This window comes from Pseudophryne corroboree, chromosome 3 (genome assembly GCF_028390025.1).
Source record: "Pseudophryne corroboree isolate aPseCor3 chromosome 3, aPseCor3.hap2, whole genome shotgun sequence".
Taxonomy (NCBI): Eukaryota; Metazoa; Chordata; class Amphibia; order Anura; family Myobatrachidae; genus Pseudophryne; species Pseudophryne corroboree.
The window spans coordinates 452,696,247-452,723,707 of NC_086446.1; the positions used below are offsets into that span (position 1 = coordinate 452,696,247).

A 27,461-nucleotide genomic window follows, 5' to 3' on the forward strand; every position below is an offset into this window, starting at 1 on the left:
AGATGAGCGCCTGAAATTTTTCGGGTTTTGTGTTTTGGTTTTGGGTTCGGTTCCGCGGCCGTGTTTTGGGTTCGAACGCGTTTTGACAAAACCTCACCGAATTATTTTTGTCGGATTCGGGTGTGTTTTGGATTCGGGTGTTTTTTTCCAAAAACACTAAAAAACAGCTTAAATCATAGAATTTGGGGGTCATTTTGATCCCAAAGTATTATTAACCTCAAAAACCATAATTTACACTCATTTTCAGTCTATTCTGAATACCTCACAATATTATTTTTAGTCCTAAAATTTGCACCGAGGTCGCTGTGTGAGTAAGATAAGCGACCCTAGTGGCCGACACAAACACCGGGCCCATCTAGGAGTGGCACTGCAGTGTCACGCAGGATGTCCCTTCCAAAAAACCCTCCCCAAACAGCACATGACGCAAAGAAAAAAAGAGGCGCAATGAGGTAGCTGTGTGAGTAAGATTAGCGACCCTAGTGGCCGACACAAACACCGGGCCCATCTAGGAGTGGCACTGCAGTGTCACGCAGGATGGCCCTTCCAAAAAACCCTCCCCAAACAGCACATGACGCAAAGAAAAAAAGAGGCGCAATGAGGTAGCTGACTGTGTGAGTAAGATTAGCGACCCTAGTGGCCGACACAAACACCGGGCACATCTAGGAGTGGCACTGCAGTGTCACGCAGGATGTCCCTTCCAAAAAACCCTCCCCAAACAGCACATGACGCAAAGAAAAAAAGAGGCGCAATGAGGTAGCTGTGTGAGTAAGATTAGCGACCCTAGTGGCCGACACAAACACCGGGCACATCTAGGAGTGGCACTGCAGTGTCACGCAGGATGTCCCTTCCAAAAAACCCTCCCCAAACAGCACATGACGCAAAGAAAAAAAGAGGCGCAATGAGGTAGCTGTGTGAGTAAGATTAGCGACCCTAGTGGCCGACACAAACACCGGGCCCATCTAGGAGTGGCACTGCAGTGTCACGCAGGATGTCCCTTCCAAAAAACCCTCCCCAATCAGCACATGATGCAAAGAAAAAGAAAAGAAAAAAGAGGTGCAAGATGGAATTATCCTTGGGCCCTCCCACCCACCCTTATGTTGTATAAACAAAACAGGACATGCACACTTTAACCAACCCATCATTTCAGTGACAGGGTCTGCCACACGACTGTGACTGATATGACGGGTTGGTTTGGACCCCCCCCAAAAAAGAAGCAATTAATCTCTCCTTGCACAAACTGGCTCTACAGAGGCAAGATGTCCACCTCATCTTCACCCTCCGATATATCACCGTGTACATCCCCCTCCTCACAGATTATCAATTCGTCCCCACTGGAATCCACCATCTCAGCTCCCTGTGTACTTTGTGGAGGCAATTGCTGCTGGTCAATGTCTCCGCGGAGGAATTGATTATAATTCATTTTAATGAACATCATCTTCTCCACATTTTCTGGATGTAACCTCGTACGCCGATTGCTGACAAGGTGAGCGGCGGCACTAAACACTCTTTCGGAGTACACACTTGTGGGAGGGCAACTTAGGTAGAATAAAGCCAGTTTGTGCAAGGGCCTCCAAATTGCCTCTTTTTCCTGCCAGTATAAGTACGGACTGTGTGACGTGCCTACTTGGATGCGGTCACTCATATAATCCTCCACCATTCTATCAATGTTGAGAGAATCATATGCAGTGACAGTAGACGACATGTCCGTAATCGTTGTCAGGTCCTTCAGTCCGGACCAGATGTCAGCATCAGCAGTCGCTCCAGACTGCCCTGCATCACCGCCAGCGGGTGGGCTCGGAATTCTGAGCCTTTTCCTCGCACCCCCAGTTGCGGGAGAATGTGAAGGAGGAGATGTTGACAGGTCGCGTTCCGCTTGACTTGACAATTTTGTCACCAGCAGGTCTTTCAACCCCAGCAGACCTGTGTCTGCCGGAAAGAGAGATCCAAGGTAGGCTTTAAATCTAGGATCGAGCACGGTGGCCAAAATGTAGTGCTCTGATTTCAACAGATTGACCACCCGTGAATCCTTGTTAAGCGAATTAAGGGCTGCATCCACAAGTCCCACATGCCTAGCGGAATCGCTCCCTTTTAGCTCCTTCTTCAATGCCTCCAGCTTCTTCTGCAAAAGCCTGATGAGGGGAATGACCTGACTCAGGCTGGCAGTGTCTGAACTGACTTCACGTGTGGCAAGTTCAAAGGGCATCAGAACCTTGCACAACGTTGAAATCATTCTCCACTGCACTTGAGACAGGTGCATTCCATCTCCTATATCGTGCTCAATTGTATAGGCTTGAATGGCCTTTTGCTGCTCCTCCAACCTCTGAAGCATATAGAGGGTTGAATTCCACCTCGTTACCACTTCTTGCTTCAGATGATGGCAGGGCAGGTTCAGTAGTTTTTGGTGGTGCTCCAGTCTTCTGTACGTGGTGCCTGTACGCCGAAAGTGTCCCGCAATTTTTCTGGCCACCGACAGCATCTCTTGCACGCCCCTGTCGTTTTCTAAAAAATTCTGCACCACCAAATTCAAGGTATGTGCAAAACATGGGACGTGCTGGAATTTGCCCATATTTAATGCACACACAATATTGCTGGCGTTGTCCGATGCCACAAATCCACAGGAGAGTCCAATTGGGGTAAGCCATTCCGCGATGATCTTCCTCAGTTGCCGTAAGAGGTTTTCAGCTGTGTGCGTATTCTGGAAAGCGGTGATACAAAGCGTAGCCTGCCTAGGAAAGAGTTGGCGTTTGCGAGATGCTGCTACTGGTGCCGCCGCTGCTGTTCTTGCGGCGGGAGTCCATACATCTACCCAGTGGGCTGTCACAGTCATATAGTCCTGACCCTGCCCTGCTCCACTTGTCCACATGTCCGTGGTTAAGTGGACATTGGGTACAACTGCATTTTTTAGGACACTGGTGAGTCTTTTTCTGACGTCCGTGTACATTCTCGGTATCGCCTGCCTAGAGAAGTGGAACCTAGATGGTATTTGGTAACGGGGGCACACTGCCTCAATAAATTGTCTAGTTCCCTGTGAACTAACGGCGGATACCGGACGCACGTCTAACACCAACATAGTTGTCAAGGACTCAGTTATCCGCTTTGCAGTAGGATGACTGCTGTGATATTTCATCTTCCTCGCAAAGGACTGTTGAACAGTCAATTGCTTACTGGAAGTAGTACAAGTGGGCTTACGACTTCCCCTCTGGGATGACCATCGACTCCCAGCGGCAACAACAGCAGCGCCAGCAGCAGTAGGCGTTACACGCAAGGATGCATCGGAGGAATCCCAGGCAGGAGAGGACTCGTCAGACTTGCCAGTGACATGGCCTGCAGGACTATTGGCATTCCTGGGGAAGGAGGAAATTGACACTGAGGGAGTTGGTGGGGTGGTTTGCGTGAGCTTGGTTACAAGAGGAAGGGATTTACTGGTCAGTGGACTGCTTCCGCTGTCACCCAAAGTTTTTGAACTTGTCACTGACTTATTATGAATGCGCTGCAGGTGACGTATAAGGGAGGATGTTCCGAGGTGGTTAACGTCCTTACCCCTACTTATTACAGCTTGACAAAGGGAACACACGGCTTGACACCTGTTGTCCGCATTTCTGGTGAAATACCTCCACACCGAAGAGCTGATTTTTTTGGTATTTTCACCTGGCATGTCAACGGCCATATTCCTCCCACGGACAACAGGTGTCTCCCCGGGTGCCTGACTTAAACAAACCACCTCACCATCAGAATCCTTCTGGTCAATTTCCTCCCCAGCGCCAGCAACACCCATATCCTCCTCATCCTGGTGTACTTCAACACTGACATCTTCAATCTGACTATCAGGAACTGGACTGCGGGTGCTCCTTCCAGCACTTGCAGGGGGCGTGCAAATGGTGGAAGGCGCATGCTCTTCACGTCCAGTGTTGGGAAGGTCAGGCATCGCAACCGACACAATTGGACTCTCCTTGTGGATTTGGGATTTCAAAGAACGCACAGTTCTTTGCGGTGCTTTTGCCAGCTTGAGTCTTTTCAGTTTTCTAGCGAGAGGCTGAGTGCTTCCATCCTCATGTGAAGCTGAACCACTAGCCATGAACATAGGCCAGGGCCTCAGCCGTTCCTTGCCACTCCGTGTGGTAAATGGCATATTGGCAAGTTTACGCTTCTCCTCCGACAATTTTATTTTAGGTTTTGGAGTCCTTTTTTTTCTGATATTTGGTGTTTTGGATTTGACATGCTCTGTACTATGACATTGGGCATCGGCCTTGGCAGACGACGTTGCTGGCATTTCATCGTCTCGGCCATGACTAGTGGCAGCAGCTTCAGCACGAGGTGGAAGTGGATCTTGATCTTTCCCTAATTTTGGAACCTCAACTTTTTTGTTCTCCATATTTTATAGGCAGAACTAAAAGGCACCTCAGGTAAACAATGGAGATGGATGGATTGGATACTAGTATACAATTATGGACGGACTGCCACGGTTAGGTGGTATAAAAAAACCACGGTTAGGTGGTATATAATACAATTATGGATGGACGGACTGCCTGCCGAGTGCCGACACAGAGGTAGCCACAGCCGTGAACTACCGCACTGTACACTGGTTGATAAAGAGATAGTAGTATACTCGTAACAACTAGTATGACGACGGTATAAAGAATGAAAAAAAAACCACGGTTAGGTGGTATATATTATAATACAATTATGGTTGGACGGACTGCCTGCCGAGTGCCGACACAGAGGTAGCCACAGCCGTGAACTACCGCACTGTACACTGGTTGATAAAGAGATAGTAGTATACTCGTAACAACTAGTATGACGACGGTATAAAGAATGAAAAAAAAACCACGGTTAGGTGGTATATATTATAATACAATTATGGATGGACGGACTGCCTGCCGAGTGCCGACACAGAGGTAGCCACAGCCGTGAACTACCGCACTGTACACTGGTTGATAAAGAGATAGTAGTATACTCGTAACAACTAGTATGACGACGGTATAAAGAATGAAAAAAAAACCACGGTTAGGTGGTATATATTATAATACAATTATGGTTGGACGGACTGCCTGCCGAGTGCCGACACAGAGGTAGCCACAGCCGTGAACTACCGCACTGTACACTGGTTGATAAAGAGATAGTAGTATACTCGTAACAACTAGTATGACGACGGTATAAAGAATGAAAAAAAAACCACGGTTAGGTGGTATATATTATAATACAATTATGGATGGACGGACTGCCTGCCGAGTGCCGACACAGAGGTAGCCACAGCCGTGAACTACCGCACTGTACACTGGTTGATAAAGAGATAGTAGTATACTCGTAACAACTAGTATGACGACGGTATAAAGAATGAAAAAAAAACCACGGTTAGGTGGTATATATTATAATACAATTATGGATGGACGGACTGCCTGCCGAGTGCCGACACAGAGGTAGCCACAGCCGTGAACTACCGCACTGTACACTGGTTGATAAAGAGATAGTAGTATACTCGTAACAACTAGTATGACGACGGTATAAAGAATGAAAAAAAAACCACGGTTAGGTGGTATATAATACAATTATGGTTGGACGGACTGCCTGCCGAGTGCCGACACAGAGGTAGCCACAGCCGTGAACTACCGCACTGTACACTGGTTGATAAAGAGATAGTAGTATACTCGTAACAACTAGTATGACGACGGTATAAAGAATGAAAAAAAAACCACGGTTAGGTGGTATATATTATAATACAATTATGGATGGACGGACTGCCTGCCGAGTGCCGACACAGAGGTAGCCACAGCCGTGAACTACCGCACTGTACTGTGTCTGCTGCTAATATAGACTGGTTGATAAAGAGATAGTATACAATACTACTAATATACTGGTGGTCAGGCACTGGTCACCACTAGTCACACTGGCAGTGGCACTCCTGCAGCAAAAGTGTGCACTGTTTAATTTTAATATAATATTATTTATCATGTACTCCTGGCTCCTGCTATAACAACCTGCAGTGCTCCCCAGTCTCCCCCACAATTATAAGCTTTATATACAATACATTGATGTGCAGCACACTGGGCTGAGCAGTGCACACAGACTGAGTCACTGTGTGACTGTGTATCGTTTTTTTCAGGCAGAGAACGGATATATTAAATAAAACAAACAACTGCACTGTCTCTGGTGGTCACTGGTCACTGTGGTCGTCAGTCACTAAACTCTGTCTGCACTCTCTTCTAATCTACAGTATCACAGCAATCTCTCTCTCTCTTCTAAATCTAATCTAAATGGAGAGGACGCCAGCCACGTCCTCTCCCTATCAATCTCAATGCACGTGTGAAAATGGCGGCGACGCGCGGCTCCTTATATAGAATCCGAGTCTCGCGAGAATCCGACAGCGTCATGATGACGTTCGGGCGCGCTCGGGTTAACCGAGCAAGGCGGGAAGATCCGAGTCGCTCGGACCCGTGAAAAAAAAAGTGAAGTTCGTGCGGGTTCGGATTCAAAGAAACCGAACCCGCTCATCTCTAATACACACTGGGCGTTTTTGCCCAGCGTGTATGCAGAGCGATGATCGCTGACATCGCTGGGCTGAAAAGCTTTCCCTCCCTACCCAGCGATGTCAGCAGGGGTGAGCGGCTTTCCATAGCAAGACGCCATAGAAAGCCACTCACCTCGCCGTTCATGTACTGGTAATACTGGTAGATGAATAGCGTCCGCCAGCGATGAAGCGGGAGCGCGCATCAGCGCTCATCGCTCATCGCTGGGGCATACACACTGGGCGGCTTTGAGCTGAAAGCAGCTCAATACTCCAAAAGTAGCTGCTTTCAGCTCAAAATTGTCCATTGTGTATGGGCCTTTACAACATGGTTTGTCCAAGTGCAACATTACTTCTGTTTTTCACTTTGCTCCTAAGTCCCAAATCAGAATCAGCCCTTTGGGGCAATTTTCTATGCATTCGCGGTAGGCAGATGTTGTTTCAGCTCAATAGCCTGCAAGCAGAATCTGCCATCGACAGTTAATGCCTGGAAGCAGGGCCAGATTAAGGTCCTCATGGGCCTGGAGCTGAAGATATTCTAGGGCCTATTGTGAGAATCGGGGCCTATTGTTAGAATCGGGGAGGTGTGGCAAGTGCTGTGTGGGTGTGGCCAGAGCCGTATGGGCATGTACTCCCCTACAATATAAGCCCCAATGTCTCCCTAATTATCTAAAAATAGTCAAATTGCATCATTTTGTGGGGATAAAATAGAAATAGAATCTTAATAGATATGATTTATGGCAACTATGTGGCCAGCTGATGGCTGGTCATCATCATGATGGGCCTATTTTAATGTGGAGGCCTGGATATGTAGGTCCATCCACCCCATTTTTAATCTGGTCATGCCCGGGAGCCCCCTTGACCCGTTCCTGTGGCTTACGCATCTGATGGAATCTGCCTCTAAAGGGCCCCATACACTAGAACGATTATGCCCGATTTCAGCCCAATTCGGGATGATATATTGGGTGAAATCGGACAATTTGGCTGTGGATCCGATTCGATGCGCGGCCCTGTGAGCGTCGGTTCGACTCCTCTAGGTCGTTAGTGCTGCACTCGTGATATGTCGGTTCCCGCAGGTATGGCTGGGATCGCATACGATATATTGCTTGCAAAATGTACCAAATCATATGGAACCGCTCTCGGGAGAGTTTAAGGGAAATCACCTCTGACTTCAGCCTCAGACATATCGTTGTAGTGTATGGGGCCCTTAAGTGTTCAATCAACATGAGTTACAACAGTCTGAGACTCTCACCCTGAGAACTCCGGAATAGAATAGAGTCACACTAACTACAGTATAACATTGGCCCTCATTCCGAGTTGTTCGCTCGCAAGTGAATTTTAGCAGATTTGCTCATGCTAAGCCGCCGCCTACTGGGAGTGAATCTTAGCATCTTAAAATTGCGAACGATGTATTCGCAATATTGCGATTACACACCTCGTAGCAGTTTCTGAGTAGCTTCAGACTTACTCGGCATCTGCGATCAGTTCAGTGCTTGTCATTCCTGGTTTGACGTCACAAACACACCCAGCGTTCGCCCAGACACTCCTCCGTTTCTCCGGCCACTCCTGCGTTTTTTCCGGAAACGGTAGCGTTTTTTCCCACACGCCCATAAAACGGCCTGTTTCCGCCCAGTAACACCCATTTCCTGTCAATCACATTACGATCGCCAGAACGATGAAAAAGCCGTGAGTAAAAATCCTAACTACATAGCAAATTTACTTGGCGCAGTCGCAGTGCGGACATTGCGCATGCGCATTAAGCGGAAAATCGCTGCGATGCGAAGATTTTTACCGAGCGAACAACTCGGAATGAGGGCCATTGTTCCATGCAACAAAGCTTACGTATGTTAAGTGTTTGTTGTTGGTGAATATATTGATCATCTTTTCAATACTTAATTTGTTATTTATACATTGTAATTTGAATTAAAAAATATTGTAATTTAAAACTTTTTGTCAATTATCTTTATAACGCAGAGCTGTATGGTCTTTGACGTCTCTGTATACTCACAGTTCAAGGGTATTTTAATAGAGATGGATTACTCCTGTCACTATGGCCAACAGTCCAAAATTATGATCAAAATGTTGACACTCTTACATTCTGTTTGACTTATAAATGATTGTGGTCAATTCATTTAGGTGTGAGATAGGTCCTGCGAACCGTTCTCACAGCGAAGTCGCAAATTACATTGCAATCCAATATCAAACTTGCATTCGTTTTTTTAGAGTAAATTTCCTTTTTATTTTGTGTGCACACCTCTGGGCAGGTGAAAAGGTAAGGAAAAATCTTTATTTCAAGGTAAAAATGTCAGAGGTGCACAACCTCTAGTGCACCCCTCTCAATGTAAATTCATGTACTTGTAGGGGTTTAAATAGTATGTTTTTGCCCAATAAAGACATCAGTTTTCAAGTGAATTTCTCTAAAAGTCTCAATAATGGGTTAAATGATGTGGGACAGGTACCTGAAGTTGTATTTATGGAAGAGGAGTTTAAGAACTTGCAGATGGGAGCTAAAATTGTTTATTCCAACTTTTTACAGACTTGTATAAAAACACTGGAAAATCATTTTAAAAACATTTTTCCGTAGCCCGAAAATGCTGGAAACACTTTAATGAAAAACATTTGCTTGCTATCATTTTTCCACCAGTGCGAAAAAAAAAAAGGTTGACATTTTTTGAGAACCTCCAGTGCTTTCCTTATGGCCACTAATAGCCTTATATATGGTCCTGCTATCTCTGTTGCCACTTTTGGGGTCAAGGGTGGTTTCCCACTTTCTCTGACGTCCTAGTGGATGCTGGGTACTCCGTAAGGACCATGGGGAATAGACGGGCTCCGCAGGAGACTGGGCACTCTAAAAGAAAGATTAGGTACTATCTGGTGTGCACTGGCTCCTCCCTCTATGCCCCTCCTCCAGACCTCAGTTAGAATCTGTGCCCGGCCACAGCTGGATGCACTCTAGGGGCTCTCCTGAGCTTCCTAGAAAGAAAGTTTCTCTATCGTCCTAGTGGATGCTGGGGTTCCTGAAAGGACCATGCTGAATAGCGGCTCCGCAGGAGACAGGGCACAAAAGTAAAGCTTTCCGATCAGGTGGTGTGCACTGGCTCCTCCCCCTATGACCCTCCTCCAGACTCCAGTTAGATTTTTGTGCCCGGCCGAGAAGGGTGCAATTCTAGGTGGCTCTCCTAAAGAGCTGCTTAGAGAAAGTTTAGCTTAGGTTTTTTATTTTACAGTGAGTCCTGCTGGCAACAGGATCACTGCAACGAGGGACAGAGGGGAGAAGAAGTGAACTCACCTGCGTGCAGGATGGATTGGCTTCTTGGCTACTGGACATCAGCTCCAGAGGGACGATCACAGGTACAGCCTGGATGGTCACCGGAGCCGCGCCGCCGGCCCCCTTGCAGATGCTGAAGTAAGAAGAGGTCCAGAATCGGCGGCTGAAGACCCTTGCAGTCTTCTAAAGGTAGCGCACAGCACTGCAGCTGTGCGCCATTTTCCTCTCAGCACACTTCACACGCAGTCACTGAGGGTGCAGGGCGCTGGGGGGGGGCGCCCTGGGAGGCAAATGTAAACCTATATACTGGCTAAAAATACCTCACATATAGCCCCCAGAGGCTATATGGAGATATTTAACCCCTGCCAAACTTCACTAAAGAGCGGGAGACGAGCCCGCCGGAAAAGGGGCGGGGCCTATCTCCTCAGCACACAGCGCCATTTTCTCTCACAGAAAGGCTGGAGAGAAGGCTCCCAGGCTCTCCCCTGCACTGCACTACAGAAACAGGGTTTAAACAGAGAGGGGGGGCACTAATTGGCGATATAAATATATATATAAAGATGCTATTAGGGAGAAACACTTATATAAGGTTGTCCCTATGTAATTATAGCGTTTTTTTGGTGTGTGCTGGCAAACTCTCCCTCTGTCTCTCCAAAGGGCTAGTGTGTCCTGTCCTCTGTCAGAGCATTCCAGGTGTGTGTGCTGTGTGTCGGTACGTGTGTGTCGACATGTATGAGGACGATGTTGGAGGAGGCGGAGAAATTGCCTGTAAGGGTGATGTCACTCTCTAGGGAGTCGACACCGGAATGGATGGCTTATTTAGGGAATTACGTGAGAATGTCAACACGCTGCAAGGTCGGTTGACGACATGAGACGGCCGACAAACAATTAGTACCGGTCCAGGCGTCTCAGAAACACCGTCAGGGGTTTTTAAAAAAAACAACAAAAAAAAAAATAACGCCCATTTACCTCAGTCGGTCGACACAGACACAGACACGGACACTGAATCCAGTGTCGACGGTGAATAAACAAACGTATTCCTCATTAGGGCCACACGTTAAGGGCAATGAAGGAGGTGTTACATATTTCTGATACTACAAGTACCACAAAAGATGGGTATTATGTGGAAGTGAAAAAACTACCTGTAGTTTTTCCTGAATCAGATAAAATAAAATGAAGTGTGTGATGATGCGTGGGTTTACCCCGATAGCAAATATTGGCGTTATACCCTTTCCCGCCAGAAGTTAGGGCGCGTTGGGAAACACCCCTTAGGGTGGATAAGGCGCTCACACGCTTATCAAGTGGCGTTACCGTCTCCAGATACGGCCGCCCTCAAGGAGCCAGCTGATAGGCAGCTGGAAAAATATCCTAAAAAGTATATACACACATACGGTGGTTATACTGCGACCAGCGATCGCCATCAGCCTGGAGATGCAGTGCTGGGTTGGCTTGGTCGAATTCCCTGACTAAAAATATTTTATTGATATAGAGCATTTAATAGGATGCATTCTATATATATACTGTATGCGAGATGCACAGAGGGATATTTGCACTCTGGCATCAAGATAAGTGCGTTGTCCATATCTCCCAGAAGATGTCATGGACACGACAGTGGTCAGGTGATACAGATCCCATACGGCACATGGAAGTATTGCCGTATAAAGGGAAGGAGTTATTTGGGGTCGGTCCATCGGACCTGGGGGCCACGGCTACAGCTGGGAAATCCAACCTTTTTACCCCAAGTTACATCTCAGCAGAAAAAGACACTGTCTTTTCAGCCTCAATCCTTCCGTTCCCATGTGGGCAAGCGGGCAAAAGGCCAGTCATATCTGCCCAGACATAGAGGAAAGGGAAGTAGACTGCAGCAGGCAGCCCCTTCCCAGGAAAAGAAGCCCTCCACCAGTGGGGGGGTAGTCTCAAGAGTCTCAGCGCGCAGTGGGATCACTCGCAAGTTGACCCCTAGATCGTACAAGTATTATCCCAGGGGTACAGATTGGAGAGTCGAGACATTTTTTCCTCGCAGGTTCCTGAAGCCTGCTTTACCAACGGCTCCCTCCGACAGGGAGGCAGTATTGGAAAAAAATTCACAAGCTGTATTTCCAGCAGGTGATAATCAAAGTACCCCTCCTACAACAAGGAAAAGGGTATTAGTCTTCCACACTATATTGTGGTACTGAAGCCAGAAGGCTTGGTGAGACATAGTCTAAATCTGAAATCTTTGAACACTTACATAAAAAGGTTCAAATCAAGATGGAGTCACTCAAAGCAGTGATAGAGAACCGGAAAAAAGGGGACTATATGGTGTCCCTGGACATCAAGGATTACCTCCATGTCCAAATTTGCCCTTCTCAACAAGGGTACCTCTGGTTCGTGATACAGAACTGTCAATATCAGTTTCAGACGCTGCCGTTGAATTATCCACGGCACCCCGGGCCGTTACCAAGGTAATGGCCGAAAAGATGATTCTTAAAAGAAGAAAGGCATCTTAATTATCCCTTACTTGGACGATATCCTGAAAGGGGCAAGTTTCCAGAGAACAGTTGGAGGTCGGAAAAGAACTATCTAAAGTAGTTCTACGACAGCACGAGTGGATTCTAAATATTCCAAAAATCGCAGCTGTTTTCCGATGATACGTCTGCTGTTCCTAGGAATGATTCTGGGCATAGTCCAGAAAGAGGTATTTCTCCTGGAGGGGAAAGCCAGGGAGTTATCCGACCTAGTCAGAAACCTCCTAAAACCAGGCCAAGTATCAGTGCATCAATGCACAGGAGTCCTGGGAAAAATGGTGGCTTCTTACGAAGCGATTCCATTCGGCAGATCTCACGCAAAAACTTTTCAGGGGGATTTGCTGGACGAATGGTCCGGATCGCATCTTCAGATGCATCAGCGGATAACCCTGTCTCCAAGGACAAGGGTGTCTCTTCTGTGGGGGCTGCAGAGTGCTCATCTTCTAGAGGACAGCACATTCAGCATTCAGGACTGTGTTCTGGTGACCACGGATGCCAGCCTGAGAGGCTGGGGAACAGTCACACAGGGAAGAAATTTCCAAGGAAGTGTGGTCAAGTCTGGAGATTTCTCTCCACATGAATATACTGGAGCTAAGGGCAATGTACGATGCTCTGAGCCTAGGAAGAACTCTGCTTCAAAGTCAACCGGTGCTGATCCAGTAGGACATCATCATGGCAGTCGCCCACGTAAACAGACGGGGCGGCACAAGAAGCAGGAGGGCAATGACAGCAAGGATTCTTCGCTGGGCGAAAGATCATGTGATAACACTGTCAGCAGTGTTCATTCCGGGAGTGGACAACTAGGAAGATTTCCTCAGCATGAATGAATTCCACCCGGAAAAGTGGGAACTTCATCTGGAAGTTTCCACATGTTTGTAAACCGTTGGGAAAGACCAAAGGTGGTTATGATGGCGTCTCACATGAAGCGCCAGGTCTAGAGACCCTCAGGCAATAGCTGGGACGCTCTGGTAACACCGTGGGTGTACCAGTCGGTGTATGTGTTCCCTCCTCTGCCTTTCATACCCAGTGTATGGAGAATGATAGGAAGGAGAGGAGTAAGAACTATACTCGTGGCTCCGGTTTGGCCAAGAAGAACTTGGTACCCGGAACTTCAAGAGATACTAGAAAGGATCTTGATTCAGCAAGAATCATGTCTGTTCCATGACTTACCGCAGCTGCGTTGACGCCAGGGCGGGTGAACGCCGGATCCTAAGGGAAAAAGGCATTCCGGAAGAGGTCATCCCTACCCTGGTCAGAACCAGGAAGGAGGTGACCGCACAACATTATCACCGCTTAGGTGAAAATATGTTCCATGGTGTGAGGCCAGGAAGGCTCCTCGGAAGAATTTCAACTAGGTTAATTCCTACATTTCCTGCAAACAGGAGTGTATATGGGTCTCAAATTGGGGTCCATTAAGGTTCAAATTTCGACCGGTCGATTTTCTTCCAGAAAGAAATTGGCTTCAGTTCCTGAAGTCCAGAAGTTGTTAAGGGAGTACTGCATATACAACCCCCTTTTGATGTCTCCAGTGGCACTGGGCGATCTCAACGTAGTTTGGGATTCCTAAAATCACATTGGTTTAAACAACTCAAATCTGTGGATTTGATATATCTCACATGGAAAGTGACCATGCTGTTGGTCCTGGCCTCGGCCAGGCGAGTGTCAGAATTGGCGGCTTTATCTCATAAAGCCATATCTGATTGTCCATTCGGACAGAGCAAAGCTGTGGACTCGTCCCCAGTTTCTCCCTAAGGTGGTGTCAGCGTTTCACCTGAACCAGCTTATTGTGGTACCTGCGGCTACTAGGGACTTGGAGGACTCCAAGTTGCTGGATGTTGTCAGGGCCTTGAAAATATAGTTTCCAGGTCGGCTGGAGTCAGGAAATCTGACTTGCTGTTTATCCTGTGTGCACCCAACAAGCTGGGTGCTCCTGCTTCTAAGCAGACTATTGCTCGTTGGATTTGTAGTACAATTCAGCTTGCACATTCTGTGGCAGGCTTGCCACAGCAAAAAATATGTAAATGCCCATTCCACAAGGAAGGTGGGCTCATCTTGGGCGGCTGCCCGAGGGGTCTCGGCATTACAACTCTGCCGAGCAGCTACGTGGTCAGGGGAGAACACGTTTGTAAAATTCTACAAATTTGATACCCTGGAAAAAGAGGACCTGGAGTTCTCTCATTCGGTGCTGCAGAGTCATCCGCACTCTCCCGCCCGTTTGGGAGCTTTGGTATAATCCCCATGGTCCTTTCAGGAACCCCAGCATCCACTAGGACGATAGAGAAAATAAGAATTTACTTACCGATAATTCTATTTCTCGGAGTCCGTAGTGGATGCTGGGCGCCCATCCCAAGTGCGGATTATCTGCAATACTTGTACATAGTTATTGCTAACTAAATCGGGTTAGTGTTATTGTGAGCCATCTTTTCAGAGGCTCCCCTGTTATCATACTGTTAACTGGGTTCAGATCACAGGTTGTACAGTGTGATTGGTGTGGCTGGTATGAGTCTTACCCGGGATTCAAAATTCCTCCCTTATTGTGTACGCTCGTCCGGGCACAGTATCTAACTGGAGTCTGGAGGAGGGTCATAGGGGGAGGAGCCAGTGCACACCACCTGATCGGAAAGCTTTACTTTTGTGCCCTGTCTCCTGCGGAGCCGCTATTCCCCATGGTCCTTTCAGGAACCCCAGCATCCACTACGGACTCCGAGAAATAGAATTATCGGTAAGTAAATTCTTATTATTTGTTAGGTTTTTTATTTTCAGTGAGATCTGCTGGCAACAGACTCACTGCTACGTGGGACTTAGGGGAGAGAAGTAAACCTACCTGCTTGCAGCTAGCTTGTGCTTCTAGGCTACTGGACACCATTAGCTCCAGAGGGATCGAACACAGGGCCCGACCTCGATCGTCCGTTCCCAGAGCCGCGCCGCCGTCCCCCTTGCAGAGCCAGAAGACGGAAGAAACCGGAGAAAATCGGCGGCTGAAGACTCCGGTCTTCATTAAGGTAGCGCACAGCACTGCAGCTGTGCGCCATTGCTCCCACAGCACACCACACGCTCCGGTCACTGGTGGGTGCAGGGCGCTGGGGGGGGCGCCCTGGGCTGCAATTAATATACCTTTTGGCACAAAACAGCACATAATACAGTGTATAACACTGTATATATGCAAATACCCCCGCCATTAATATTATAAAAAGCGGGAGAAGCCCGCCGCTGAAGGGGCGGGGCTATCTTCCTCAGCACAGCCAGCGCCATTTTCTCTTCACAGCTCCGCTGGAAGGACGCTCCCCAGGCTCTCCCCTGCAGTATACAACTACAGAAAGGGTAAAAAAGAGAGGGGGGGCACATAAATTTAGGCGCAAATTGTGATATAAGCAGCTATAGGGGGAAAATTCACTTGTGTATAGTGTATATCCCTCTGTTATATAGCGCTCTGGTGTGTGCTGGCATACTCTTTCTCTGTCTCCCCAAAGGACTTTGTGGGGTCCTGTCCTCAGTCAGAGGATTCCCTGTGTGTGTGTGCGGTGTGTCGGTACGGCTGTGTCGACATGTTTGATAAGGACGCTTACGTGGAGGCGGAGCAGGTGCCGATAAGTGTGATGTCGCCCCCTGCGGGGCCGACACCTGAGTGGATGGATATGTGGAAGGTATTAACCGACAGTATCAACTCCTTGCATAAAAGGTTCAATGACGCAGCTTTGGGACAGCCGGCATCTCAGCCCGCGCCTGCCCAGGCATCTCAGAAGCCGCCAGGGGCTCAAAAACGCCCGCTACCTCAGATGGCAGACACAGATGTCGACACGGAGTCTGACTCCAGTGTCGACGAGGATGAGACAAATATACAATCCACTAGGGCCATCCGATGCATGATTACGGCAATGAAAAATGTGTTGCACATTTCTGACATTAACCCGGTTACCACAAAAAAGGGTATTATGTTTGGGGAGAAAAAGCAGCCAGTGACTTTTCCCCCCTCTGATGAGTTAAATGAATTGTGTGAAGAAGCGTGGGGTTCCCCAGATAAGAAACTAGTAATTTCTAAGCGGTTACTAATGGCGTACCCTTTCCCGCCAACGGATAGGTTACGCTGGGAGACATCCCCTAAGGTGGACAAGGCGCTCACACGCTTATCAAAAAAGGTGGCACTGCCTTCTCAGGATACGGCCGCCTTAAAGGAGCCTGCAGATAGAAAGCAGGAGGCTATCCTGAAGTCTGTATATACACACTCAGGTACTATACTGAGACCTGCTATTGCTTCAGCATGGATGTGTAGTGCTGCAGCAGCGTGGTCTGATTCCCTGTCTGATAACATTGATTCCCTTGACAGGGACACTATATTGCTAACCATAGAGCATATTAAAGACGTAGTCTTATATATGAGAGATGCACAGAGGGACATTTGCCGGCTGGCATCTAGAATTAATGCAATGTCCATTTCTGCCCGGAGAGTATTATGGACTCGGCAGTGGACAGGTGATGCTGATTCTAAAAGGCACATGGAAATTTTGCCTTATAAGGGTGAGGAATTGTTTGGGGACGGTCTTTCGGACCTCGTATCCACAGCTACAGCTGGGAAGTCGACTTTTTTACCTCAGGTTCCCTCACAGCCTAAGAAAGCACCGTATTATGAAGTACAGTCCTTTCAGCCTCAGAAAGGCAAGCGGGTTAGAGGCGCGTCCTTTCTGCCCAGAGGCAGGGGTAGAGGGAAAAAACTGCACCATACAGCCAGTTCCCAGGAACAAAAATCCTCCCCTGCTTCCACTAAGTCCACCGCATGACGCTGGGGCTCCACATGTGGAGCCAGGTGCGGTGGGGGCCCGTCTCCAGAACTTCAGCGACCAGTGGGTTCGCTCACAGGTGGATCTCTGGGTTCTACAAGTGGTATCTCAGGGATACAAGCTGGAGTTCGAGACGTCTCCCCCTCGCCGTTACCTCAAATCAGCCTTGCCAGCTACTCCCCAGGACAGGGAGGTAGTACTGGCGGCAATTCACAAGCTGTACCTCCAGCAGGTGATAATCAAAGTTCCCCTCCTTCAACAGGGACGGGGTTACTATTCCACAATGTTTGTGGTACCGAAACCAGACGGTTCGGTGAGACCCATTCTAAATTTGAAATCCTTGAACACTTATATAAGGAAGTTCAAGTTCAAAATGGAATCGCTCAGGGCGGTTATTGCAAGCCTGGAAGAGGGGGATTACATGGTATCACTGGACATCAAGGATGCTTACCTACATGTCCCCATTTACCCACCTCACCAGGTGTACCTCCGTTTTGTGGTACAGGACTGCCATTACCAATTCCAGACGTTGCCGTTTGGTCTGTCCATGGCACCGAGGGTATTTACCAAAGTAATGGCCGAAATGATGATACTCCTTCGAAAGAAGGGAGTTATAATTATCCCGTACTTGGACGATCTCCTTATAAAGGCGAGGTCCATGGAGCAGTTGTTGGTCGGAGTAGCACTGTCTCAGGAAGTGCTACAACAGCACGGCTGGATTCTGAATATCCCAAAGTCGCAGCTGGTTCCTACGACGCGTCTGCTGTTTCTGGGTATGATTCTGGACACAGAACAGAAGAAGGTGTTTCTCCCGGAGGAGAAGGCCAAGGAGTTGTCATCTCTGGTCAGAGACCTCCTGAAACCAAAACAGGTGTCGGTGCATCACTGCACGCGAGTCCTGGGAAAGATGGTAGCTTCTTACGAAGCAATTCCCTTCGGCAGGTTCCATGCAAGGATCTTTCAGTGGGATCTGTTAGACAAGTGGTCCGGATCGCATCTTCAGATGCATCGGCTGATCACCCTGTCCCCGAGGGCCAGGGTGTCTCTGCTGTGGTGGCTGCAGAGTGCTCATCTTCTCGAGGGCCGCAGATTCGGCATACAGGACTGGATCCTGGTGACCATGGATGCAAGCCTCCGAGGTTGGGGGGCAGTCACTCAGGGAAGAAACTTCCAAGGACAATGGTCGAGTCAGGAGGCTTCCCTGCACATAAATATTCTGGAACTAAGGGCCATTTACAATGCCCTAAGTCAGGCAAAACCCCTGCTTCAAAACCAGCCGGTGCTGATTCAGTCAGACAACATCACGGCGGTCGCCCATGTCAACCGACAGGGTGGCACAAGAAGCAGGATGGCGATGGCAGAAGCCACAAGGATTCTCCGATGGGCGGAAAATCACGTGATAGCACTGTCAGCAGTGTTCATTCCGGGAGTGGACAACTGGGAAGCAAACTTCCTCAGCAGGCACGACCTCCACCCGGGAGAGTGGGGACTTCATCCTGAAGTCTTCCAGCTGATTGTAAATCGTTGGGTAAGGCCACAGGTGGACATGATGGCGTCCCGCCTCAACAAAAAGCTAAAAAGATATTGCGCCAGGTCAAGGGACCCTCAGGCGATAGCTGTGGACGCTCTAGTGACACCGTGGGTGTACCAGTCGGTTTATGTGTTCCCTCCTCTTCCTCTCAGACCAAAGGTACTGAGGATAATAAGAAAGAGAGGAGTAAGAACTATACTCATCGTTCCGGATTGGCCAAGAAGGACTTGGTACCCAGAACTACAAGAAATGATCTCAGAGGACCCATGGCCTCTGCCGCTCCGACAGGACCTGCTACAGCAGGGGTCCTGTCTGTTCCAAGACTTACCGCGGCTGCGTTTGACGGCATGGCGGTTGATTGCCGGATCCTGATGGAAAAGGGCATTCCGGTTGAAGTCATTCCTACGCTGATAAAAGCTAGGAAGGATGTGACAGCAAAACATTATCACCGCATATGGCGAAAATATGTTGCTTGGTGTGAGGCTATGAAGGCCCCAACAGAAGAATTTCAGCTGGGTCGATTTCTGCACTTCCTACAGTCAGGAGTGACTATGGGCCTAAAATTGGGATCCATTAAAGTCCAGATTTCGGCCCTGTCTATTTTCTTTCAAAAAGAACTGGCTTCACTGCCTGAAGTTCAGACGTTTGTTAAGGGAGTGCTGCATATTCAGCCCCCTTTTGTGCCTCCAGTGGCACCTTGGGATCTCAACGTTGTATTGGATTTCCTAAAATCACATTGGTTTGAGCCACTTCAGACCGTGGAGTTGAAATATCTCACGTGGAAAGTGGTCATGCTTTTGGCCTTGGCTTCGGCTAGGCGTGTGTCAGAATTGGCGGCTTTGTCATGTAAAAGCCCCTATCTGATCTTCCATATGGACAGGGCAGAATTGAGGACTCGTCCCCAATTTCTCCCTAAGGTGGTATCAGCGTTTCATTTGAACCAACCTATTGTGGTGCCTGCGGCTACTCGGGACTTGGAGGCTTCCAAGTTGCTGGATGTAGTCCGGGCCCTGAAAATCTATGTTTCCAGGACGGCTAGAGTCAGAAAAACTGACTCGCTGTTTATCCTGCATGCACACAACAAGCTGGGTGCTCCTGCTTCAAAGCAGACTATTGCTCGCTGGATCTGTAGCACGATTCAGCTTGCACATTCTGCGGCTGGACTGCCGCATCCTAAATCAGTCAAAGCCCATTCCACGAGGAAGGTGGGCTCTTCTTGGGCGGCTGCCCGAGGCGTCTCGGCTTTACAACTTTGCCGAGCTGCTACCTGGTCGGGATCAAACACGTTTGCAAAATTCTACAAGTTTGATACCCTGGCTGAGGAGGACCTTGAGTTTGCTCATTCGGTGCTGCAGAGTCATCCGCACTCTCCCGCCCGTTTGGGAGCTTTGGTATAATCCCCATGGTCCTTACGGAGTACCCAGCATCCACTAGGACGTCGGAGAAAATAAGATTTTACTCACCGGTAAATCTATTTCTCGTAGTCCGTAGTGGATGCTGGGAGCCCGTCCCAAGTGCGGAATTCTGCAATACTTGTATATAGTTATTGCTTAACTATAGGGTTTTTTGTTCTGAGCCATCAGTTTAATGAGGCTCAGTTGTTGTTCATACTGTTAACTGGGTATAGTTATCACGAGTTGTACGGTGTGATTGGTGTGGCTGGTATGAGTCTTACCCTGGATTCCAAATCCTTTCCTTGTAATGTCAGCTCTTCCGGGCACAGTTTCCCTAACTGAGGTCTGGAGGAGGGGCATAGAGGGAGGAGCCAGTGCACACCAGATAGTACCTAATCTTTCTTTTAGAGTGCCCAGTCTCCTGCGGAGCCCGTCTATTCCCCATGGTCCTTACGGAGTACCCAGCATCCACTACGGACTAAGAGAAATAGATTTACCGGTGAGTAAAATCTTATTTTTTCATGCACTTTTCCTAGTTAGCTTTCTCTAGAAAAGTCGCACAACTTCACCACGGGTACTGCAACTTCTAATTGAATTTAAAAATCACAATTTGCCGATCCTAACTGAAAATGGGGAAATGGGGCCAATGATGTATGGATGCCTTTAGCTCTGTGGCATGTAACATAGCTGTTCCCTGGTTTCTTTCAGTGTTTTGATGTCCTATGAACATGTGGAGGTTACATTTAGCGACATGGAGAACACACCAGATGTCTTTCGAGGGACCAAGAAAGGCAGAGTCATACTAACCCCGTACAGAGTAAGAGCATACGGTTATGACTTATTTGCAGATGGTGGCCAGTGACACAATTACATTTTACATTATTAAGTAATACAGTATCTATATAGATCATTTCTGAATGCTGTAAAATATTGGAATACAGCACTAAAATTATTTACTTATTGTTCTGTGCGTTAATATATAATTGTACATGGATGTAAATAGCAATGCAATTATTACCATCTAGATAATGGGGTAGATTGGTGCATTCCACACTGTACACATAGAAAATGGGGACGCAGAGTGCACATGACTGTTTGCATTCCCATTTTACAAGGGCTCTGAGTATGCCCCTGGACCGGGATGTAATCTCAATATCGCTCTCAATGCCAACTCTGGAATACCGACTGCCTGCATCCTGATCATAAGTATGCCTTAGGGTTAGGGGGCGGCTGCAGGGCATTAGGTTTAGGCACTAGGGGGGGGGTTAGGTTTAGGCACTAAAGTAGGGCGGTTAAGGTTAGGCTGTGGAGGGTTAGGGTTAAGCATCAGATAGGGAGGGTAAGGGGGTAGGAGATGAGGGTAGTATACTTACATACTACCTGTCAGCATAATGACCAGCGGGACGTCTTATGACCGCCGGCATTCTCAGCGCAGGGAATGCATATCACATCCCCTGGACCTGCTTATTGTAATGTGGTATACAATGACCTGGAGAGCATTATAATGTTACATAATATGAACTGTGAACACTGTAATGTGACATAATATGAACTGGAGACACTGTATATCATAATGTGAATTGAGGGTACTGTGTGGTATAATGTTACTGGCAGCCCTACAATGTGACATAACGTGAGCTAAGGCACTACTTTGGTCCAGAAAATAAACTAGGGCACTACTATGGGGCATACCATTAACTAAGGGACTTCTATGGTTCAGAAAATAAGCTAGAACACTACTGTGGGTAAAACAACTGCGGAGAGGTGTCTCTCTAGAAACTCTGGGACAGGACCACCTTCAAAATGTTGCTATGAGGCCCACAACTTTCTGGTTATGATCCTGAATAGCCATGCTGTTCTCTCAGTCTGATATTCCTTCCTCTGATAGCCACCGGATTCATCTAAAGCAGGATTACCCAACCTCGCTCCTCAAGGCACACTAACAGTGCAGGTTTTAGTAATATCCATGCGTGAGCGCAGATGGTTAAATCAAAATAACTGTGATACCTAAATAAGCCACCTATGCTTATGCAAGGTTATCTCTAAAACCTGGACTGTTAGTGTGCCTTGTCGTTGGAAAACCCTAATCTAAAGGCTTTCAACTTGATGTCGTATTCCTGCAGGAGACGCACTGGGTTTTCTCTGCCTCTTCCACCCTTAAATCCCCTTGGATTGATTCTTATATACTGCGCAAAGTCCTGAGGTATGGCCATTCCCTTTCATCATCTTCTGTCCTATAATCGATCAACATCTGAATGGAAAATCTATTATCTTGAAGGTGATATTTTTCAGTCTGGTTATATTCTAGTGAACATTTATGCCACAAACACTGACACAGCACCTTTTTTTCAAATTACACAACTTTTGGCGCAAAGAGATCACAGAAATATTATGGGTGGCGAGTTAAATGCTGTAGCTGACTTATTAGTTGTTAAGTCTCCCACTCCAATAAACTTTGGCTCCTATCACTGGAAATATATTCTTATATTTTTTTCTAACCATCACCTCACAGGCCCCTGGACCCTATGTTCTGTAGGATTACTACAGACCATCCTTCACATTTTACTTAGCAGTACACTGTTCCTTCTCGTGCATTGACTACCTTCTTTTATCTGACCATCCTCCTGATCAATTAAACAGTTTGAATTCTGATCTCTGATCATTCCCCGATATCTCTGTCCCTCTATCCTACATCAGCACATTCTGTTTATTGTCAATGGTGGTCATTCCGAGTTGTTCGCTCGGTAATTTTCTTCGTATCGCAGCGATTTTCCGCTAACTGCGCATGCGCAATGTTCGCACTGCGACTGCGCCAAGTAAATTTGCTATGCAGTTAGGTATTTTACTCACGGCATTACAAGGTTTTTTCTTCGTTCTGGTGATCGTAATGTGATTGACAGGAAGTGGGTGTTTCTGGGCGGAAACTGGCCGTTTTATGGGTGTGTGTGAAAAAACACTACCGTTTCTCTATCGTCCTAGTGGATGCTGGGGTTCCTGAAAGGACCATGGGGAATAGCGGCTCCGCAGGAGACAGGGCACAAAAGTAAAGCTTTCCGATCAGGTGGTGTGCACTGGCTCCTCCCCCTATGACCCTCCTCCAAGCCAGTTAGATTTTTGTGCCCGGCCGAGAAGGGTGCAATCTAGGTGGCTCTCCTAAAGAGCTGCTTAGAAAAGTTTAGCTTAGGTTTTTTATTTTACAGTGAGTCCTGCTGGCAACAGGATCACTGCAACGAGGGACTTAGGGGAGAAGAAGTGAACTCACCTGCGTGCAGGATGGATTGGCTTCTTGGCTACTGGACATCAGCTCCAGAGGGACGATCACAGGTACAGCCTGGATGGTCACCGGAGCCTTGCCGCCGGCCCCCTTGCAGATGCTGAAGTAAGAAGAGGTCCAGAATCGGCGGCAGAAGACTCCTCAGTCTTCTAAAGGTAGCGCACAGCACTGCAGCTGTGCGCCATTTTCCTCTCAGCACACTTCACACGGCAGTCACTGAGGGTGCAGGGCGCTGGGAGGGGGGCGCCCTGGGAGGCAAATGAATACCTATTTTGGCTAAAAATACCTCACATATAGCCTCCGGAGGCTATATGGAGATTTTTAACCCCTGCCAGAATCCGTTAAGAGCGGGAGACGAGGCCGCCGAAAAAGGGGCGGGGCCTATCTCCTCAGCACACAGCGCCATTTTCCCTCACAGAAAGGCTGGAGGGAAGGCTCCCAGACTCTCCCCTGCACTGCACTACAGAAACAGGGTTAAAACAGAGAGGGGGGGGGCACTAATTTGGCGTTAGAAATATATAAAAAAGATGCTATAAGGGAAAACACTTATATAAGGTTGTCCCTATATAATTATAGCGTTTTTGGTGTGTGCTGGCAAACTCTCCCTCTGTCTCTCCAAAGGGCTAGTGGGTCCTGTCCTCTATCAGAGCATTCCCTGTGTGTGTGCTGTGTGTCGGTACGTGTGTGTCGACATGTAGGAGGACGATGTTGGTGAGGAGGCGGAGCAATTGCCTGTAATGGTGATGTCACTCTCTAGGGAGTCGACACCGGAATGGATGGCTTATTTAGGGAATTACGTGATAATGTCAACACGCTGCAAGGTCGGTTGACGACATGAGACGGCCGACAAACAATAGTACCGGTCCAGACGTCTCAAAAACACCGTCAGGGGCTTTTAAAACGCCCGTTTACTTTAGTCGGTCGACACAGACACAGACAGGGACACTGAATCCAGTGTCGACGGTGAATAAACAAACGTATTCCTTATTAGGGCCACACGTTAAAGGCAATGAAGGAGGGGTTACATATTTCTGATACTACAAGTACCACAAAAGAGGGTATTATGTGGGATGTGAAAAAACTACCATAGTTTTTCCTGAATCAGATAAATTAAATAAAGTGTGTGATGATGCGTGGGTTCCCCCCGATAGAAAATTATGGGCGGTATACCCTTTCCCGCCAGAAGTTAGGGCGCGTTGGGAAACACCCCTTAGGGTGGATAAGGCGCTCACACGCTTATCAAAACAAGTGGCGGTACCGTCTATAGATAGGGCCGTCCTCAAGGACCAGCTGACAGGAGGCTGGAAAATATCATAAAAAGTATATACACACATACTGGTGTTATACTGCGACCAGCGATCGCTTCAGCCTGGATGTGCAGAGCTGGGGTGGCTTGGTCGGATTCCCTGACTAAAAATATTGATACCCTTGACAGGGACAGTATTTTATTGACTATAGAGCATTTAAAGGATGCATTTCTATATATGCGAGATGCACAGAGGGATATTTGCACTCTGGCATCAAGAGTAAATGCGATGTCCATAACTGCCAGAAGATGTTATGGACACGACAGTGGTCAGGTGATGCAGATTCCAAACGGCACAAAGGTGTATTGCCGTATAAAGGAAGAGGAGTTATTTGGGGTCGGTCCATCGGACCTGGTGGCCACGGCAACTGCTGGAAAATCCACCGTTTTTACCCTAGGTCACATCTCTGCAGAAAAAGACACCGTCTTTTCAGCCTCAGTCCTTTCGTCCCTATAAGATCATATCTGCCCAGGGATAGAGGAAAGGGAAGAAGACTGCAGCAGGCAGCCCATTCCCAGGAACAGAAGCGTTCCACCGCTTCTGACAAGTTCTCAGCATGGCGCTGAGACCGTACAGGACCCCTGGATCCTACAAGTAGTATCCCAGGGGTACAGATTGGAACGTTTCCCCTTCGCAGGCTCCTAAAGTCTGCTTTACCAAGGTCTCCCTCCGACCAAGGAGGCAGTATGGGAAAAAATTCACAAGCTGTATTCCCAGCAGGTGATAATTAAATTACCCCTCCTACTACAAGAAAAGGGGTATTATTCCACACTATATTGTGGTACTGAAGCCAGAAGGCTAGGTGAGACTTATTCTAAAAAAATTTTTGAACACTTACAAAGGTTCAAATCAAGATGGAGTCACTCAGAGCAGTGATAACGAACCAGGAAGAAGGGGACTATATAGTGTCCCGGGACATCAGGGATGCTTACCTCTATGTCCCAAATTTGCCCTTCTCACTAAGGGTACCTCAGGTTCGTGGTGCAGAACTGTCACTATCAGTTTCAGACGCTGCCGTTTGGATTGTCCACGGCACCCCGGGTCTTTACCAAGGTAATGGCCGAAATGATGATTCTTTTTCGAAGAAAAGGCGTCTTAATTATCCCTTACTTGGACGATCTCCTGATAAGGGCATAGTCCAGGGAACAGTTGGAGGTCGGAGTAGCACTATCTAGGATACTGCTACAACAGCACGGGTGGATTCTAAATATTCCAAAATCGCAGCTGATCCCGACGACACGTCTGCTGTGCCTAGGGAGGATTCTGGACACAGTCCAGAAAAAGGTGTTTCTCCCGGAAGAGAAAGCCAGGGAGTTATCCGAGCTAGTCAGGAACCTCCTAAAAACAGTGCATCATTGCACAAGGGTCCTGGTAAAAATGGTGGCTTCCTACGAAGCAATTCCATTCGGCAGATTTCACGCAAGAACTTTTCAGTGGGATCTGCTGGACAAATGGTCCGGATCGCATCTTCAGATGCATCAGCGGATAACCCTATATCCAAGGACAAGGGTGTCTCTCCTGTGGTGGTTATAGAGTGCTCATCTTCTAGAGGGCCGCAGATTCGGCATTCAGGATTGGATGCTGGTGACCACGGAGCCCAGCCCGAGAGGCTGGGGAGCAGTCACACAAGGAAAAAATTTCCAGGGAGTGTGATCAAGTCTGGAGACTATTCTCCACATAAATATACTGGAGCTAAGGGTAAATTTATAATGCTCTAAGCTTAGCAAGACCTCTGCTTCAAGGTCAGCCGGTATTGATCCAGTGGGAAAAACATCACGGCAGTCGCCCACGTAAACAGACAGGGCGACACAAGAAGCAGGAGGGCAATGGCAAAAACTGCAAGGACTTTTCGCTGGGCGGAAAATCATGTGATAGCACTGTCAGCAGTGTTTCATCCCGGGAATGGAAACTGGGAAGCAGACTTCCTCAGCAGGCACGACCTCCACCCGGGAGAGTGGAAACTTCATCGGGAAGTTTTTTCCACATGATTGTAAACCGTTGGGAAATACCAAAGGTGGACATGATGGCGTCCCGTCTGAACAAAAAACGGGACAGGTATTGCGCCAGGTCAAGAGACCCTCAGGCAATAGCTGTGGACGTTCTGGTAACACCGTGGGTGTACCAGTCGGTGTATGTGTTCCCTCCTCTGCTTCTCATACCTAAGGTGCTGAGAATTATAAGACGTAGAGGAGTAAGAACTATACTCATGGCTCCGGATTGGCCAAGAAGGACTTGGTACCCGGAACTTCAAGAGATGCTTACAGAGGTCTTATGGCCTCTGCCGCTAAGAAGGGACTTGCTTCAGCAAGTACCATGTCTGTTCCAAGACTTACCGCGGCTGCGTTTGTCGGCATGGCGGTGGAAAGCCGGATCCTAAGGGAAAAAGGCATTCCGGAAGAGGTCATTCCTACCCTGGTCAAAGCCAGAAAGGAGGTGACCGCACAACATTATCACCACATGTGGCGAAAATATGTTGCGTGGTGTGAGGCCAGGAAGGCCCCACAAAGAAATTTCAACTCGGTCGTTTCCTGCATTTCCTGCAAACAGGAAGTGTCTATGGGCCTCAAATTGGGGTCCATTAAGGTTCAAATTTCGGCCCTGTCGATTTTCTTCCAGAAAGAATTGGCTTCAGTTCCTGAAGTCCAGAAGTTTGTCAAGGGAGTATTGCATATACAACCCCCTTTTGTGCCTCCAGTGGCACTGTGGGATCTCAACGTAGTTCTGGGATTCCTCAAATCACATTGGTTTAAAACCAGTCAAATCTGTGGATTTGAAGCATCTCACATGAAAAGTGACCATGCTCTTGGCCCTGGCCTGGACCAGGCGAGTGTCAAATTGGTGGCTTTTTCTCAAAAAAGCCCATATCTGTTTGTCCATTCGGACAGGGCAGAGCTGCGGACGCG

General features: G+C 47.9%; 1 protein-coding gene across 2 annotated transcripts in view; it reads left to right on the forward strand.

Annotated features, from left to right (window-relative positions):
* The window catches only part of WBP2 (WW domain binding protein 2), a 116,429-nt gene that overhangs the window by 27,168 nt on the left and 61,800 nt on the right, over window positions 1-27,461 (forward strand). For both annotated transcript variants that reach the window (XM_063960574.1, XM_063960573.1), the window contains exon 2: window positions 20,686-20,794. In XM_063960574.1, coding sequence (XP_063816644.1) covers window positions 20,693-20,794 — 102 coding nt within the window. In that variant the 5' untranslated portion in view covers window positions 20,686-20,692. The remainder of the gene's footprint in view (window positions 1-20,685; window positions 20,795-27,461) is intronic.